The 18,491-nt window shown below is 39.2% G+C and overlaps 1 protein-coding gene across 1 annotated transcript in view; it reads left to right on the plus strand.

Moving 5' to 3' along the window:
- Positions 1 to 18,491, plus strand: part of MYO3A (myosin IIIA) — a 214,428-nt gene that overhangs the window by 20,941 nt on the left and 174,996 nt on the right. Inside the window, exons 3-4 of the mRNA XM_029955278.1 lie at positions 3,229 to 3,333; positions 3,904 to 4,003. Of these exons, the coding sequence (XP_029811138.1) occupies positions 3,229 to 3,333; positions 3,904 to 4,003 (205 nt within the window). The remainder of the gene's footprint in view (positions 1 to 3,228; positions 3,334 to 3,903; positions 4,004 to 18,491) is intronic.

Genomic DNA, 18,491 nt, shown 5'->3' on the forward strand with positions numbered 1-18,491 from the left:
GCAACTAGATTTTAAGGTCAATTCAGCATCAGATTTTTTGTTTCTTGGATGTTTTTGACTAACAGAAAAAATGTAAAGGTACTAATTGGTCATCCATATACAATCCATCTGTCACACCATATATAAAAATTAAATAAAAATCTACACCTACCTATGTAAAACCTAAAGTATAAAATTTCCTACAGAAAATACAGGAGAGCAGAAACTGGGTGGCTCAGTTGGTTAGGCATCTGACTTCGGCTCAGGTCATGATCTCACGGTTCATGGGTTCAAGCCCCAGGTCGGGCTCTGTGCTGACCGCTCAGAGCCTGGATCCTGCTTTGGATTCTGTGTCTCATTCTCTGTCTGACACCCCCCCCCCCCACACACACACACTTGTGCTCTGACTCTCTTTGTCTCTCAAAAAAAATGTAAAGAAAATTAAAGAGAAAAAGAAAATACAGGAGAAAAATTTTGTGACCTTGGAATAGGCAAGGTCTCTTTATGTAACACAAAAAGCAGATTCTATAATATTCTATGAATGATAGATTTAGAATTTCTTCTCTTCACAAGACTCTTAAAAGAACAAGCCACAGACTTGGAGAAAATGTTGTAAAACACCTGATAAGGGACTTGTATCAAAAATATATAAAGAACTCTCAAAAACCAATAATAAGAAAATAAGCAATAAAAAAATAGATAGCAAATGAGCACATGAAAAGTTGGTCAGCATCATTAGTCATTAGGAAAATCCAAATTAAAACTATAATGAGATAACATTACCATTTAAAATGGCTTTAAAACACCTCATAAAATCAGAATTTTATGATTCTGATGCAGAATGGATAGCTACTTTGAGAAATAGTTTGGCAGATGCTTAAAAGGTTAAACACATGACTGACTCAACAATTCTGTCTTAGGTACTTACCTAACAGAAATGAAAAGCATATTCACGTATGAACCTGTATGCATTGCTTACAGTGGTTTTGCTCGTAATTGCTGGAAACACCTTAAATGTCTTTCAGTTACTGAATGAATAAACAAACAGTGGCTTATCTTTTTGATGGAATACTCGGCATTAAAAAAGGAATGAACAACATTAAAGCATTAGAAAAGAAATCTTCCAACAACAGAGATGAATTTCAGATTCATTAGGCGTAGTCAAAGTAACCTGACTCAGTGGGCTACACACCTTATGATTCAGTTTCTATGACGGTCTTGCAAAGGTGATACCATGGGGACAGAAAACAGATGAATTTCCAGGGGCAAGGGAGGGGTTTGACTACAAAGAAGCAGGAGGGAAGATTTTTGTGTCCTGGATTTGTTCTGTATCTTGATTGTGGTAGCGGTTGTATGACTAATGCACTTGTCAAAACTCAGAATTTCAGTAAATTAGGTAAATTTTATTGTATGTAAATTATATCTCTGTATACTGTAAAAAACAAAGCAAAGTGCATATTATAAAGAATCCTGTATTCTAAACTTTCCTAGATGGGAAAAACAACTGTTTCAAGTAAAAATCGACTCTAGAATGTAAAATTTGAACTGCCTAGTATGAATTACATGATTGCATTAGTTCTTCCTGTACTCCATCTTGTATTTTATTTCCCGCACACTGTTTAGGGTTTCTTTATCCCCCTTGTAACTTCCCAGCTTTTTGTTCTTGCATTAATGTAATAATCAACCCCAGAAGAAGCAGCCAAAGGGAAGTGACGCTTTGGAGAAATTAGAAAAGATAGTTTCCCCACAGTGATTTTTAGACATTTAAAACTCTCCCATTCCACTGCTAATATCAGTAATTCTGTCTTCTGCAAATCTGCAGCTCCTTTGAAAGGTTTCTGTGGGATTTAATGTTCCTAACTTTGAAGAACTTGCATGTGAAAAGTCCCCCTAAGATGGTCTTCCCTTTTTTTTTTCCATTTAGATTCTGCTGCCTTTGGGGATAAGGGAGGAATGTGGGGAGGGAGGAAGGTAAAGAACCTGGGACACATGGTATTTAAAACAGTTTTCTGAAATGTTATGTGTAGTCCTTATTTCAGTGCATTCTGAAATTTTGTCAGAAAGGGGGGCATGTTTTTAAATTGATGCATATGTATAAAATGGTATTTAACCTTGTACTGAGGTCATAGACTCTTACTGCACTATTAATTAAACTATCAGAAATCAGGAATACTTTTAATACCTAGATCCTAAAATTTGAGACTAATTTGTAGAATCATGATTCATTTTTTTTTAAGTTTCTTTGTTTATTTTAAGGTGAGGCGAGGGACAGAAAAAGAGGGAGAATTGCGATCTGACAGTGCAAACCCCATACAGGGTTTGCTTTTTTATTTATTTTGAGAGAGAGAGAGCGAGGGAGGGAGAGAGAGAGAGAATCCCAAGCAGACTCTGCACCGTCAGCACCAAGCCCAACATGGTGCTCAGATTCATGAAACTGTGAGATCATGACCAGAGCCAAAATCTAGAGTCAGATGCTTAACCCACTGAGGCACCTAGGTGCTCCTAAAATTATTATTATCCTTGACTTTAAAAATCAAGCCCAGAAGGGGCACCTGGGAAACTCAGTTAAGTGTCCAACTTTGGATCAGGTCATGATCTCAAGGTTCATGGGTCAGGCCCTGCATTGGTCTCTGTGCTGACAGCTCAGAGCCTGAAGCCTCCTTCAGATTCTGTGTCTTCCCCTCTCTCTGCCCCTCCCCCTCTCATACTCTGTCTCTCTCTCTCTCAACAATGAGTAAACATTAAAAAAAAAAAAAAAAAAAGCCCAGGCTTCTCCAGATTCTCTTCTAAAAAGTAACTTCTATGAAAAATGTGTTCCAAAAATTCATTATACATTAGTGCTCTTTACATATTAATTTCATTTATGAATCCATAAAAATGATGAGAGTAGTCATTTGAAGCAAAAAAACTGGAACAGTTTTATTTAAAATATTTTTATTCTGTTTTTTTAAGTTTATGTATTTTGAGAGAGAGAGAGAAAAAGAGCACATATGTGGGGCAGAGAGAGAGAGAGAGAGAGAGAGAGAGAATTTCAAGCAGGATCTCCACTGTCAGCACAGAGCCCAATGCAGGGCTTCAGTTCGTGAACTGTAAGATCTTAACCTGAGCCAACATCAAGAGTTGGACGCTTAACTGCCTGAGCCACCCAGGCTCCTTTGAACAATTTTTAAAAATCTTTTTAGAAAACCTTTTATAACAAGTACTTAAAATGTCATATCCATTTTGATATCTTTGAATATTTCTTTATAGCTGTGCAATGGAGGATCAGTGACTGATCTCGTGAAGGGATTTCTGAAGAAGGGCAAAAGAATGAGTGAGCCCATAATTGCCTATATTTTACGTGAAGCACTGTTGGTAAGGCTATTTAAATTGTTTGTGCATTAATTATGAGTTAAATAAAAAAAATATGGGTCCTATTTTTAGGAAAATATAACTACATTAGTATTTGTTGATGGAAGAGTATATGCAAAATCTGAAATCCTGAGCATAACTAATTCTTTGTTTTATTAGAAATCTACCTTTCCTTGTGTGTCCACAGAACCCAGAGTTCCGATATCCTAAATATATTTCTGAGACTGATTATGATGAAGGTAGATTTTGTGTATTTTTTTTTACTAATAAGTTTGTATTTGCTATTATTTAAAATAAATGTATGGAATGTTTCTTCTATTGAGATCAACTCATTTTTGATAAAGTATTGTACATGCTAAGAAAGGGCATGCTCTGGTTTGTGAATTTTTGTAAAGTCCAAAGTGGAAATGAGATACTTTGATTTCATTAATTCAATGTGGAACATTTTAAGAGTGTTTGAATATGAATTTTAACAAATATTTCCTATTGATTTTGCACAAATGCATCCATCCAAAAAATGTTATATTTGTTTGATGCTTTCTTTAAAGTCCTCGTATACTTCTTACCCTTTAGGGACTTCAGCATTTGCATAACAACAAAACTATCCACCGTGATGTAAAAGGAAATAACATTCTGTTGACCACTGAAGGTGGAGTTAAACTTGTAGATTTTGGTAAGCTTGGTTTGAAATGCCTGCGTTTGATAAATGATTTGATCATTTTCCATTAGCCTCACTTTCTAGGCATTGAAAGTGGAGAAAACCCATTGAGGTAAGAAGTACAGAGATTCTTTGTAAATTTGGCCAGTGAAAATTCCCAGAGAAAGAATGACTTCTTTTAAGTCAGCTTGTGCCCATAACACCGCTGCAGCAGTATCTGTGGTTGACTCTTGAAAATAGATAGCCCTCCAGGGGCATAAGGGTGGCTCAGTCAGATGAGTGTCCCACTCTTGATTTTGGGTCAGGTCATGATCTCAAGGTTCATGGGATCAAGCCCCAAGTCAGGCTGTGGGTTTCGTGATGACAGCAAGGAGTCTGCTTGGGATTCTCTCTCTCCCTCTCTCTCTCTGCCCCTCCCTCACTTGTGCTTATGCTCCCTTTCTCTCACTCTCTAAAATAAATAATTAAACATGAAAAAATAAAATAAAATAGCACTCCAAATGATGACACTAAGGCTAAGTGGTAGTCCCACAGCCCTTATTAGTTGCTTTACAAATGGGCATGTGCCTGAGCAAAGGAGAAATGAGGAGGAAAGGTCAAAGGTCTCTTGGAAAATTGTTTCCATCATAAAAAAGAGGACACTGAAAGAAGATGTCTTTCTTCCTTGGGACCTCCTTTGTCTTATTGCCATGCCTGAGCCTGCTGCAGCCACCTTGCTCTATCCTGAGGTGCTCCATCCCAAGTGGAAAGCCACCCTGGGAAAGGCAGAGCTGAGAGATGGGAAGAACCAGCGTGCTTGATGATATAATTGAGCCAGTAAATCAACTGATTCTGGAGCCTGCTCTATCAAAGGATGTTTTGTCATGTGAGATACTAAATTTCTGTATGTACTAAGCCAAATGGGTTTCTGTGTCATAGCTTAAGGCACCAGAGCTGATATCCCCCATTTGTCTGGGGAGTTATTTACCAGTTTGACAGTGCCCTTCCACTCCTCCTCTCATTTGATCCCTAGGAGTGCACTGCTCCTGGGAAGGTGGGTGACATTATTCTAAGACATTTCAGTCCTTCAGTCGCCTTCCCTCCTCTTCCCCTCACTCTGGCCAGGGATGGTATCTCTCCTTGTGCTTCTGTACCCTATATATTTCTCCCTGTTTGTCTTTACAATGTAGGATTTTCATTATCTATTTGACCCTTATACATAGATAAATTAACTTAAAAACATAGATAGACATGGTCTTTAAGAGGTGGGATATGTCTTATTCTATTTTGTAGACCTAATGCTTTGAGTGTAGTCATTCAATGAGTAATAGTTGAATGAATGAATATCACTTCATTTTGGAAAATGAAGCTTAGGGAAGGTGGTTGGTTAACTTCAGAAATTGTTTTCATATCCAAGTGTGCCGTTCTTTAGGGATCTGGCATACCGCAGGAATGAGTTTCAGAGCATCTAGAGAGGAATGGATGAATCTCATATCCTTCAAACATGCATGGACCTTTATTTTCTCAGTTGGGCTTTTGAAAACTACTGAGCAGCAGTGAGCTTGACAGTGAATTTCTGACTAACAACTGGACTGCAGCTAGTCTGTGTTTCCGGTTGAGTTCAGAGCTATGTGTTTGAACAATTTGGCTGGGTTACAATACTGATAACAACCTGTGCCTGAAGTGGAAAACAACAACAAAACACTTTTCAGTGCTCCACAGAAAGGACCATTCTCTGTGGCCATGAAAGAAAATCTTGGTAAACCAGTAGCTTTGAGAAATGCAAACTTCCTGGGATGCCCTCCAAAGAAGTCTAGATTTAAACCATAAATCATATACCTATATAATTAATCAAATGGCCTTTTATATGCTATCTCTGTAAATAATCAGAAGTTGGGAAGCTGATGAAATATAGGCTTTGGTTTTAGATTAATTGGCTTATGGACTTTATTTTCAGCAATAATTAGAAAAGAGGGCCAGTGCCTATTCAATGTGTTCCCGGTGTTGGATACAAAAATGCTATTATTTGCATGTAAGATAATGCTTATATATCTATTCTCCAAGGTAAGAGGACATGGATTCAGTTTGCCTAAACTGATTTGTCAATTTTCATATGAATTAAAACCTGAGGGTGGCTTGCATAGCAGAATAATCAAAGGCAGAGGAATAAGATGTGGCAAGCCACAGCCTACAAAATTAAGCTGAAAATTGACGTCCTCAATCAATGTTTAGATCAGATTTTTAGGGAAGACTGAAATTGGGTGTAAAGTGTTTTAGAATACATTTCATTTTAATTTCTCACATCACAAAATATATATTAAGCTCATTATTGACTTCTGAAAATCTGTACCTGGGTGACTGCCAGACCTCAAAATGTCCAAATGGACCTACACTGCCTCATCCATCCCCAGAAATCAGCTTTATATCAAGGATTTCTTGTCTCAGACAAAGTCACTAGTCCTGTTTTGTTGCTTAAGTCAGAAACCTCTGACTCATCCTGAGTCTTCTGTGTCTTCACCTCTCACATCTACAACTAGTCACAAAATTCTCTCTATTACGTGTATCCCCAGACTCCATCTTTCTTGCTTCTTGCTTGGCCTAGCCATCATCTCTGACCTGACCTCCTGTGGTTATACTTTTCTGAATGCCTTGCATCCAGTCTTCCTTCTTCCTCCCTTCCTCCCTCCCTTCCTTCCTTCCTTTTCTTCTTTCTTTCCTCCCTTCCTCCCCACTCCCTCCCTTCCGGTCTCTTCTCCACACTGCGGCCAGAGGGACCCTTTCAGAAAGCATAGCTGATTCTGGCACTATCTTGCTCGGTATTTTGTTTACTGGCTTCCCCTAGCCTTGGGGGAGCCTTCGTCTTACGATCCTCTTGCTGGCACAGAGTAAGTAGTTCATGAGGTACCTTCTCCTGCTGTTACCTACAATCCAGGTCAGCTTCTTTCAGTTTCTGAAATGTGCCACCCTCTTGCTCAGTCAGGGCTCTTACATATGCGATTGAGTACTCTGAAATATCTTAACATGTTTTTCTCTTTTGCCTGTCCGAGAACATGATCGTCACTCCGGTCTGCTGGAGGCATCTCTCTATCTGGCGGGATGATTAAGATTCATTCCTGAAGGAATGCAAGAAAAATGACTGGAGTAATATTCAGTTTTTAGCATTCAAAAAGAGGAATTTGTAGTAAGACCCAGGCTATCTCTTGAGAAAGATCTATGTAAATTGTTTCATCTTCTCTTTAGCATATAGAGAGGAAATTTCCAAGGATATGCCAGAGGGTTTCACAGGAGAGAAAAGAAAGAAGAGGGAAACCCTTTCCAATTCTAGTGTGATGGTGGAAAGATAAAGCAGAGAAAGAGACCAGGAGAGTGAGATTATCTTTAAAGAAGTGAAGATGACAATGAAGGCAGAAAAAAGCCCTCACCCGTACACTCCCCACCACTGTCATCCATGCTTACAGAGAGGCCACTGCTGCAGACAGCCATGGCCTTGTCGTTTACATATGGAGGTGAAGAGTGATTAAGTAGAGGAAGTGCTCAAAATGAGCTTCCCAAACTCTTCCCTTAGTTTCCAGAAACCCAAGTCACTGAGAGTCTGTTTGGAGAGTTCTAGAGGGGTTGCTCAGTCTGGGTAGTGAGGCACAGAGCGGATCATCTGAGCCAGGTCTGACTAGGAGTCACAACCGGATCTCAGAGTGTTTGCAGCTCCAGCCAAAGCCAAGCTGAGCCCTAGTCTGCTCAGAGGAACCCCAGGAAGCCTGGCCTGTGTGAGGAGAGTGGACCACGAGCTCACCTGATACCAGTGCCCACACGGAAGACCAGTAGGGTACCCAGCAGCCTGGCAGACCCACCATACCCAAGACCCCCGCCTTCTCCCTGCCACAAGGTCTTCTAAGCCATCCCTCATCCTGTACACATGGTACCATCTTCAGGAGGGAGGAAGGAGGAGGGGTGCCATCTGAGAGATGGAACAGGCACTTTTATCCAAGAGAAACTGAGCTCTATCTAAAAAGACTTTATGGATTTATTAGATCTGACTAAGCTTTACTGCCCTTGCAGCCCATAGGTAGGAGCACCGGGAGAGGCCATAATAGGGGCAAAAAAATTGTATCTTAGTATATGTCTGATTAAATGTTGTGACCAGTGACATACGTGATGCTTCCCTTGCATAGAAACCTCTCTTCACCCCTGCATCTACCTAACTTCTGTTTGCCTGGCTGAGTACCTCCCCACCATCCCGTACTTTGTTTAGCCAACCAGTTGTCACACTTGATTGTAGTCATATATTTAATTTGACTACCTTCCCTACTAAGCTGTAAGCTTCATGATGACATGGTATCTCTTTGGTCTAGCGCTTTGTCCCTAGAGCCAAGCATGGTGCTGGCCCCGTGAACATGCTCAGTAAATAGTCTCAAATGAATGATGAGAGGCAGGAGTTTCCATACAATTGTATGACCTGGAGAAAGTCAGTTACAATCTCCAAGGACATCAAAATTCTCACCTACAAGTATGAAAAAGAACAGTCTCTACCTCACATGGTTGATTGCTGGAGGAATAAACAGCATGATACAGACAACCTACTTAGTATAATTGTAGACACTTTATAATTTTAAAAAATTGACCTATTACCATCATCATGAAATAGTATTCTCACTTAGCCCCTAGTTCAGTGTTGTATACATAGTAGGTATTTGATAAGTAGTAAATAAATACTTTAAAAAATAGTTGCCAAATACTAGAAATATGAGTTCCTAAAATATCTTCTTTCTGTTTCCAAAAATGTAGCCTTTTGTAGAATAAATTCAGTATTACTTTAAATATAAAGCTACTTAATTATGCTAAAAGTAAGATTCAGTTTGTTAATGCTAGTTATGAATACAGTTTTTAAGAAAACCTTTTGTGTGTTTTTTTTGGTTAAATGGATATGGCTTTACAAAAATTCCCTGGACATCTCAGAAAATAAAAAGACCAGAGAGCTTGTAGACATTATTAATGAAATACATTAGCTGTCCTTGTTATATAATCAATCAATAAATAATATGGTCTCCCAGGAGGGAAACTCCTTTAGGCAAATCAACTAATGTCTGAAAAAGCAGTCTAATGTGGACTAGAAAATGCAGGAGAGACTAAAGGGCAATTCTCAGTTCTCATTTCTAAGGATTTCTCTCTGGGGAGCTTCATTTCTAATAGGATAGTTAACATTTCAATACAAAAGTACAGAATGTACTTCTTGTGATTTATTTAGACATTGTTCTCATGACAGAATATTTTATGGCTTTCAATTTCTTATTACCCACATGCCCAATTTTAGATCAAATCCCCAATGAGTAATGTAGGTCAAAGAGACGTTGTGATTTATTTATTAATAACCCACTTTTAGCATCAAGTGAGGCAGTTATACCTGAACTTAAAAACTGTGAAGTTCCTCTTATTCCTTCCTTTCTTCCCAAATACTTCAGAATAAAAGCCGTTAGCGGGGACTGAGCAGGCACAAGGTAGCGGGGTACTGCTCAAGATGAGGTTTGAGCCTGAGGGTGGTGAGAAAGGCATCCCTGCTAGGAGGGTGGTGGTAATGGAGCTCAGCATGGAGTGTTGAGTCCTGGTGCGGGGAGAGGGCAGACAAGGAGAACATCTGTCTAGGGAGATGATGGTAACCCTACTTCAGGTTATCAGAGCCCAAACTAGATTAGAAAGACATCTGTGTAGGGGTCAAGATGGAGACAAGAGACTATTCCTTAAAGGGGGGTTAATTCCATCAGGAAATATAATGTGTACATGGGGAGCCAGGGTTGTTACTATTAGAGAGAAGAATTACAAGTATGGAAAGGCAGAAAACTGAACCCCATGGTGTTAGATTGGAATTGGAGTTATCAGTGTGAATGCATGGTTTTCAATATATATAGACAAATATAAAAAAATAAATATAATGGAATGTGCATGTGACACGTGTATGTGTGTGTACTTACAGGTTACTTAGCTGTTTCTACTAAGAGGGCTTGCAAACATTGATGTACCAAAAACAAGCCCTTCAAGCACTTAGCTCTTGGTTTCTAAATGCAATTCTCAACTAATAGGAAGCCAAGATTCTTAGAGAAAACCCGATTTTAAAGGCTATACCAGATGAACATGGACCTTAATGTGCCCAAAAGGAAGGAAATGTTAAAAGAATAATGGTAACATGTCAAGAGGACACAGAAGTCAAATTGAAAGAATTCTCACTGAGCAAATCCAGGAAAATTTTAGCATCAAAATAATGATAATAATAATGATGGTAACGATGGTAACTCATTGAATAAAATAGAAATCCATCAATCCATACTTGCGTACTTAGATATATAAATAAATGAAGGAAAGAAGCAGAAGCTTTTCCCGCTGAAAAATGCCAACTAATAAAAATAGAAGAGAGAATGAAATTTTTCAAATTATCATTTGGCAATCATCATAGTAATAATTCCTACCAAAATGTGAATGGATCCTAAACTAGTGTGTTAAGTTTTGATTAGAAATAGGATATTTACATAGTCTCAAAAGAGTTCATAAAAGAATTACAAAAGAAAAAGAGACACTTTACAGGACTAAACGTAATCAGCTGATCGAAGTGAGTACACCTAGTAATGGAACAAGTGAAAATCACATACCATCTGGTAGGATGTGACGGGAAGACCTCAGTATCACCTCCATGATGTTCCTGCCAAAACTATAATTGTGAGGAGAATCCAAATTCAGGAACATTCTACAAAATAACTGGCCTGACGTGTTAAAAAGTGTCAAGGTCATAAAATTCAAGCACAGATTAAAGAACTCCAGATTGAAGGAGACTCAAGGGACATGACAACTAAATGCAACACATGGTCCTGGGCTGGATTCCTTTGTTTTAAGCATGGACATATTAGGGACAATTGATGAATCTTCAGTAGGATCTGTAGATTAGATGGTAGAAATGTGTCAGTGTTAATTTCCTGATTCTATTAGCTGTATAGTGGGTATGCAGGGGAATGTCCTTGTTTGTAGCAATCACTAAACTATTTGGGGGTGGAGGGACATCCTGTGGCCTACTTACTCTTTAAATGGTTTAGGAGAAAAGTGTTTTCGAATTTCTCTTACCAACTTTTCTCTAAGATTGAAATTATTTTTTAAAAAAATTTTTAATGTTTATTTTTTAGAGAGAGAGAGAGAATCTGAATCAGGCTCTGCACTATCAACACAGAGCCTGACACGGGGCTCAAACCCACGAATCATGAGATCATGACCTGAGCTGAAGTCAGACTCTCAACCGACTGAGCCACCCAGGCACCCTTATCAAAAAACATTTTTAAACTCTGGAGTAGAGCTGGAAATTTAGCATGAAATTCTAAAGATGTTTATATATATGCAAAATGCCAAAAGATATACATGTACATGTATATATGTGTGTATTAGCAGTTGGATGTTATGAGTCTTGAAAATTTGAGAGCTAGTCTTTATAGAATAAAATAATATATGGGGGAAAAAACTAAGGGGAAGAACCATTTTTGAATGTTGGCAGAGCTTTAGAATTTTCATACTTATACTAAACATTAATATTTCACTAAGAATTTATTATTTAAAACAATGTAATGTTTATTTATTTTTGAGAGAGAGAGAGCAGGAAGAGACAGAGCGAGGAGGACAGAGGATCTGAAGCAGGCTCTGTGCTGAGAGCAGAGAGCCTGATGCGGGGCTCAAACTAAAAAGCCGTGAGATCATGACCTGAGATTATGACCTGGGCTGAAGTTGATGCCTAACTGACTGAGCCACCCAGGGACCCCAGATAGAATTTATTTTTACACTTTGGGGAGGTGATGTTTATTTGAAAGAAAAGACATTTGTAATTCTTTTATTATCTATAGCAGAATCATGAATAAATGGGCTGGGTTCTTTTTTGAGCTTTGTGGTTCCAGCTCAACCAACAGGCTCAAGTATTCCAAACCCAACATTTTCCTAACTTGAATTTAAAGTTTTTTTTTAAGTTTATGTATTTTGAGAGAGAGACAGCACAGGTGGAGGAGGGGCAGAGAAAGAGGGAGACAGAATCCCAAGCAGGTTCCACACTATTAGCATAGAGCCCAACATGGGGCTTGAACTCATGAAACCAAGAGATCATAAAACCAAGAATCAGATGCTCAATTGACTGAGCCACCCAAGCATGCTGAATTACATTTTTTTAAATGTTTATTTAATTTTGAGAGAGAGAGCACACATGCGCACATGAGCAAGTGGGGGAGGGGCAAAGAGAGAGGGACAGAGGATCCAAAGTGGGGTTTGCACCAACAGGAAAGAACCTGATGTGGGACTCGAACTCACAAACAGGGCAGGATTTAAGCTGTGGTTGGATGTTCAACCAACTGAACCAAACAATCCCCTTAAAAGTGAGTTAAGCTATTCAACATTATGGATTGCATTGTAAAAGATCCTTGACTGCAAGGGTCTTTTAGTTATAAGGACAAGAAAACCAAACTAACTCCAAAAAAAAGAGTAAGATACAAAAGGCAATCTCATAGATAGGAAGAACAGGACTCAGGAGACTGAAACCAACAGAAGAATGGAAGGCAAGAACCGCTTGCTGCCTCTTGCTATGTCACTGGAGAAGCCAAATCTCTCTTCTCTTTTCTCTATGGTTGTCTACAGACCAGCCTCTAGAGGTTTCATGTTGCCCATCAAGGCTACTTACTCAAAATAGCAGCCTCAACCTTCCCAGCCTATATGACGTATGGGCTCAGTGGGAGTAGCTAACTGAACTGGACTTTTAGCACCCCAAGTCAAAAGGAATTTGAAGTGGGAGAAGGAGTCAGATTGTCAGTTGGACAAGCTGAGTCAGATACCTTCCTTTGATCCTGTTAGCCATGACTAGAGAAAGGGCTGCTGTGGTCTTAAGCAAGCCTGCCTGAACCTTCTCATTTTGCAAGTAACTGTGAATAAAGAAAGATTTTCTTTTAAGAGCATTATGGAAAAGGAAAGACAAAGAAATTTTCTAAATATACTAGACAATATTGATGCTCACTGCCCTGTATTCCGACAGATGGTTAAATACTAGTTTTCCTTTGTTGAAGTTAAATTACATGAAGTATGCCTAGAAACTCTACCATGAAGTCAAGAATGGATTTCAGAAAGGGGTGCCTGGGTGGCTCAGTCGGGTAAGTATCTGACTCTTGATTTCAGCTCAGGTCATCATCTCATGGTTCATGAGTTTGAGCTTTGCATAGGGTTCTGTCTTCCTCTCTCTTTGTCCCTCCCCCACTTGCTCGCTATATCCCTCTAAAAATAAACTTAAAGAATGGATTTCACATGTTTTGAAAGAGTTTTTATTTGGTAACAGAGAAAAAAAAACCTTTATATTTAGAGATTTACCCAATCCAACAACAAACTACCTCAATGCAACTGTAGAAATTTTAATAAAAGTACCAATTCTGCCTCTGCGTGGAATTATGAGTTTAGATCAGTCAGAGTACTTCCCTTATATATTTTTTTAAAAATCGCTTCTTTGCTCCCTTAGTTTTTCTTATTATAGAGTATGTGATTTGGACTAAAATTACATGGTCCTAGTCTGTAGCTCTAAAAATTCAAGTCCTGAAAAGTTCCAAGCAAAAGAAAGATTCTTAATGGGGCGGGGGCAGGAGAGGGGGTTCCAGGGCAATGGAAGAGGTGACTGAGGTAAAAGGGAATGAAAAAAAATAAGAAATCAGTGATGATAATTCACCATAAATTAGGAATATTCTATATACAGTTGTCTCTTGAACAACACAGGTATATTTATAAATGGATTATTTTCAAAACAGTACAGTACTATGAATGTATTTTCTTTGTTATTTTCTTAATAACATTTTCTTTACCTTATTCTGTAATATAAATACATTATATAATATATATGATACACAAAATATGTGGTAATTGACTATGTTATTGGTAAGTTTTCCAGTCAACAGCAGGCTATTAGTAGTTAAGTTTTTGGAAAATCAAAAGTTATATGCATATTTTCGACTGTGGGGGTTGTGGGTTGGCGCTCCTAGGCCCCAAGTTCAAGGGTCAACTGTACTCAACTCTTTATAACTGAAGTCCAGTATTATATGTATACACACCCATACAAAGTCAAACATAGATGACAGAGCTCTAGGTGCATGGTTGTATGTTCACAGCCAAGGAGAGTACAGCGAGCAGTGTGGTCTTGATGCTTTAGAGAAAGCGTTACATAATCCCCATTATAAGATCTGAGCTGAATATTAAAGGGAAAGATCTAGTGCCCGGTAGACTGGAGAGAGGACAGATTTCCAAGGGAAATCACATTACTATGGATAGGAGTAGTGATTGCACAGAATCACTTACCTCGTGTCATCTTACAGACTCACTGAAAGCTAAAGCTGGAGATACCCTTGAATGTCACTTGGTATATTAAGTACAAAAATGTCAGGAGATTTTAAGTATCCCTATATGCAACACATAATGTGAATATGAATTTCCTGATGAGAAAGTATAAAGCCTTCACAAAACTAAATAATTTGTGACCCGAAAGCCATAAAGAATCATGGATTTATCCTAGTCTCCTAAATTAACAATGAGAAAACAAAAGACCCCCACTGTGAGATGGATCTGAACTGAACCTCACTGCTCACTTGATGTCTCTTAAATCCCTGTCGTGACTGGTGGAGCACAGTGACATTTGGGGTCTCCTGGAATAAGGGTCAGTTCAGAGTTGGCATCTAGCAATCCCAGAAAAGTCTGATTATTTCCTTTTCCCCAATGCACAGTCACTCTAGTAAAAAGCCATTGGTCCCTTTGGGGAAGGCTCAGAGCCTTTTGACAGTATAAACTTTTGGTAGCGTACTGGGGTACTTTCTCCAGGGGTGACCTTCCCTTCATTCAAGGGGTTCTATGTCTATAAACCAGCTCAAGTCTTGGGATTGATTGAGAGGCCATGACTGTCTATTTTTGATGACAGGTTACACTTTTGTTCACTTGACTTAGGACTATTTTGCTTATTCAGATTAAGTAAGAATTTCATAGACTTCCTGTCTGTTTCACTTTTGCTAATACCGATATCAACTAGGCAACACCATGGGTCTTGGCGATGCAATCTTCTGATTACTGCTTTGACTCTGCTGCGCATTATGGTAACTGTGCCCACTTTACCCTTGGCAGTTGAGGACTACCCCTTGGCCCCTCCCATTCTGTGATCCAGTTACTCTCATTGTATTTAGCTTTCCTAATTCGGTGGCATCAGTTTCTGTGGTAAGTTCTAGCCTACAGAGAAGAGTGATAATGAAGCCCTCAAGGGTGCTGGGACTGCCGTCAAAAATGTATTTCTCACAGTTATATTGAAAGGCATGTCCTCTGGATGTTCCCATGTTGGGTGAGTAGGTCTTAAATGAAAAATCCTCTCTATCATTCTAGTCTTCCTAAGTCTTTGAATCTCTTCCTCTAGAATAAACCAGTGGAGTTCAGGCATTTCAAGTTCATTTATTAGGACAACTTTTTGGTCCATGTCTGAGCCAACCAGTCAGCGAGACCGGGTAAAGCCCTTTCTTTCCCAAGCTGCAATATTAAATGCAAAATCTCTGCATTGTGGGTCTCTATCAGCAAATTCAGCCTGATCCAAGTTTATGTTCCTTCCACCATTATCCCACGCCCTGAATGAGATTCTAGGTTTGGCTTTCAGTGATCTCAGCTCTGCAGCTACCAAAGAGAAGGGATTCTTTTAGGGCAGATGTAGAAGCTTTTGGGTCATTTGTGTAGCACTTGAAGCTGGGAATTTGAATCCCTGAGCTCATTCGATGTTTCCCTTCGTCTTATCCAATGACATTAACAGAAACCAGCCAATTTAATTCTGTTCATTAGTTTGACAAAACGTTCAAAGATACGACCCTGAACCATGCTTCTTATAAGTGTTTGGTTAGAAGTATCCAATGCTGATATTTTGTGTACCTCTCTTTGCCACAGCTATCAATACTCTTTACTACTGGAAACAGAGCCATTAGTGTCTCTAATCTAACTAGATTAGAAAGCCAATTCCAGAAACCCCTGAACCAAGTTAGAAAAATCGTCTTGAGATTATGTTCCTCTAGAGCCACTCTCAGTATCAAAATCTGTGTCAGAGTTCTCCAGAGAAACAGAATCAACAGGATATGAGGGGTCAGGGTGAGGGTGGGGGGCGGGTGTGAAGAAGAGATTGACTTCTTTTAAGGAAATGGTTCATGGGACTGTGGAGGCTTGGCGACTCCAGAATCTAATGGGAAGCTGGCAGGCTGAAGACCCTGGGAAAAGTTACAAGTTAAGTCCAAGATAGTCTGCTGGCAGACGTCCTTCTTAGCCAGTGTAGATCAGTCTTTGTTCCGTTAAGGCCCTTCACTTATCGAATAGGCTTATCCACGAGGTGGAGGATAATCTGCTTCACTCACAGGTAATTTCATCCAAAACACACCTTCACAGAAACATCCAGAATGATGTTTGACCATATATGTGGGTACTATGGCCAGATTAATCATACTATCTTAGCTTCATCAACAGAATGAGGATATTAGATGTATAATAAATGTTATGGACTCTTGTTGAAAAAAATCTGTATTTTTATAATTTCAATTCTCACTCCTGCAGTCTGTTGTTTCTAGTAAACAACAAAATCTCATCTTCTCATTTTGCTCTCTTTAGATGTCCAGGGTTTTGCTGTATGGTTGTAGCAAATCAATCTCCCTCAAGTTGTCTGGTTTGTTGAAACCACATCAGAAGCCACATATTTAATGTTTGTTCTGACTTCCTAAGACCCGAAGAGACCTCTTGACACAATTTTCCCCCGACACAGGACTTATGCAATAAGGAACAGAGTTTTTATACAAACCCTCAAGCAGACCAGGAAACCTTGTTGGAAGGGCCTAAAACTGCATGAAAATTTCAATATAATCAAGGCAAAGGGCTGAAGAATCATTAATATATACCATCTTCATGTTCCTATGGCTTTGACTTTCAGTGGATTATTGTCCTCTCTTCCAGTCTGTTTTCTTTTCAGCCCTGATCTTTCACTGGCCTCCTGTTTCTTCCAGTATCCTCTCACAATCCCAACTTTCTGTCTGGGATTTTCCACCTTTTACCATCTTCTCCCTTGAGATGCTTACATAACTGTTTACTTTGGTGACTTATTCCATTATTCCCTCTCTGGACAAGATGATTTTCCTAATTCTCTTTACTTCTTAGGGCTCCCGAACTTCACAATATGGATTCTTGTCGCCTTCTAAACTAATTTATGACTATCATTTTTAATAGAATTTTGCATTTTTCTACCTTCCTAGCCATTTTTTCTTGTGAAAATTCCTACCAGGTGAAAATGCCATTTTTCCTCAGGAAGCTTGCTCCAGCTACAGTTTACTAACCTGAAAATGAATGCAGACTTCATGACCATTAACTTGCCTGCTAGCTCCAAAGCTGTGTGGTTGTGTTGGTAAAATGAAGCTGAGGTTTAGCAATTGCAGAAACATCTCACACACACATGAAACTGGGTAAACACTTTCTTCTGTCTCTCCTTCATAGCTGAGTATGTGTCTTGTTTTTAATGTGAAAATCATCTAATATTATTAGATACAAGAGTTCCTTACTTTACCTAGTGTCGTAACTGAGGGCCGGGCCGCTCCTCCCGGGGATGGGCGGTACCTGTTTCTTCCGCCCCCACGGCAGGGCGGAGAATCGTTGCGGGTCCTTCTCCTGAGGGAGGGAGAGAAAAAAGGGGGCAGGAGAGGGAGACGCAGAGAGTAAAGACAGAACTCACGGTTCTCCGATCATGCAAAAGAGAGCGTTTATTCAAAGAACTGTTCTTTATATAGTCTTCAGGGGGGAAAACAAGGCAAGCTGACCTAGGCAGGCTACAGAGTCGAATGCATATCAAAGAAGCGCCCCAACTTTGCCTCAGCAATCTTGGGGGTTGGAGAACTAATACTGAATACGGTTTTGAACTTTTGTGTGCCTTGGCCACTCGCGTCTAGCTCAGCAAGACAGTCGCCAAAGTTATTTTGACCAGGAAATGGCAATCTCCAGCCTCCAGATGCAAATCTTGTTTACTGGCTCACTCAACGGAGTGATAATCCTTGCCTGAGGCAGACAGAAAACTTGGCGGCCCTCGACAACCTAGTTGTACTGTCCCTTTTTAATTTATTTGAGATTTTTTAGTTTTCCTTCTTCACATTCTGTACTACATTTTTTTCTTTCCACGTCGTTTACAGTTTTACATTTCCTTAGTTTCATACAGGAACCAGATGTAAAACATTATTTCTGCAGAATCCTAAAAGACACTAAATGGTAGATAAGTAAGAGCCCAAGAGCATTGTAATTCATTACCCCTGTACTCCATACTCTAACCAGTGGTCCTTGAAGGGAGTGTCCATACCAGGGTGTTTGCAAGACCTCACTGGAGTACAGAAAAAATATATTCATATATAATTTTGAAATATTCATAGTACAGTTATTATTTAATCTCATCTTTTCAGATTATCTTAATTTGTGTGTTTCACAATGCATATATTAACATAGTAAT

This window comes from Suricata suricatta, chromosome 10 (assembly GCF_006229205.1).
Source record: "Suricata suricatta isolate VVHF042 chromosome 10, meerkat_22Aug2017_6uvM2_HiC, whole genome shotgun sequence".
Taxonomy (NCBI): Eukaryota; Metazoa; Chordata; class Mammalia; order Carnivora; family Herpestidae; genus Suricata; species Suricata suricatta.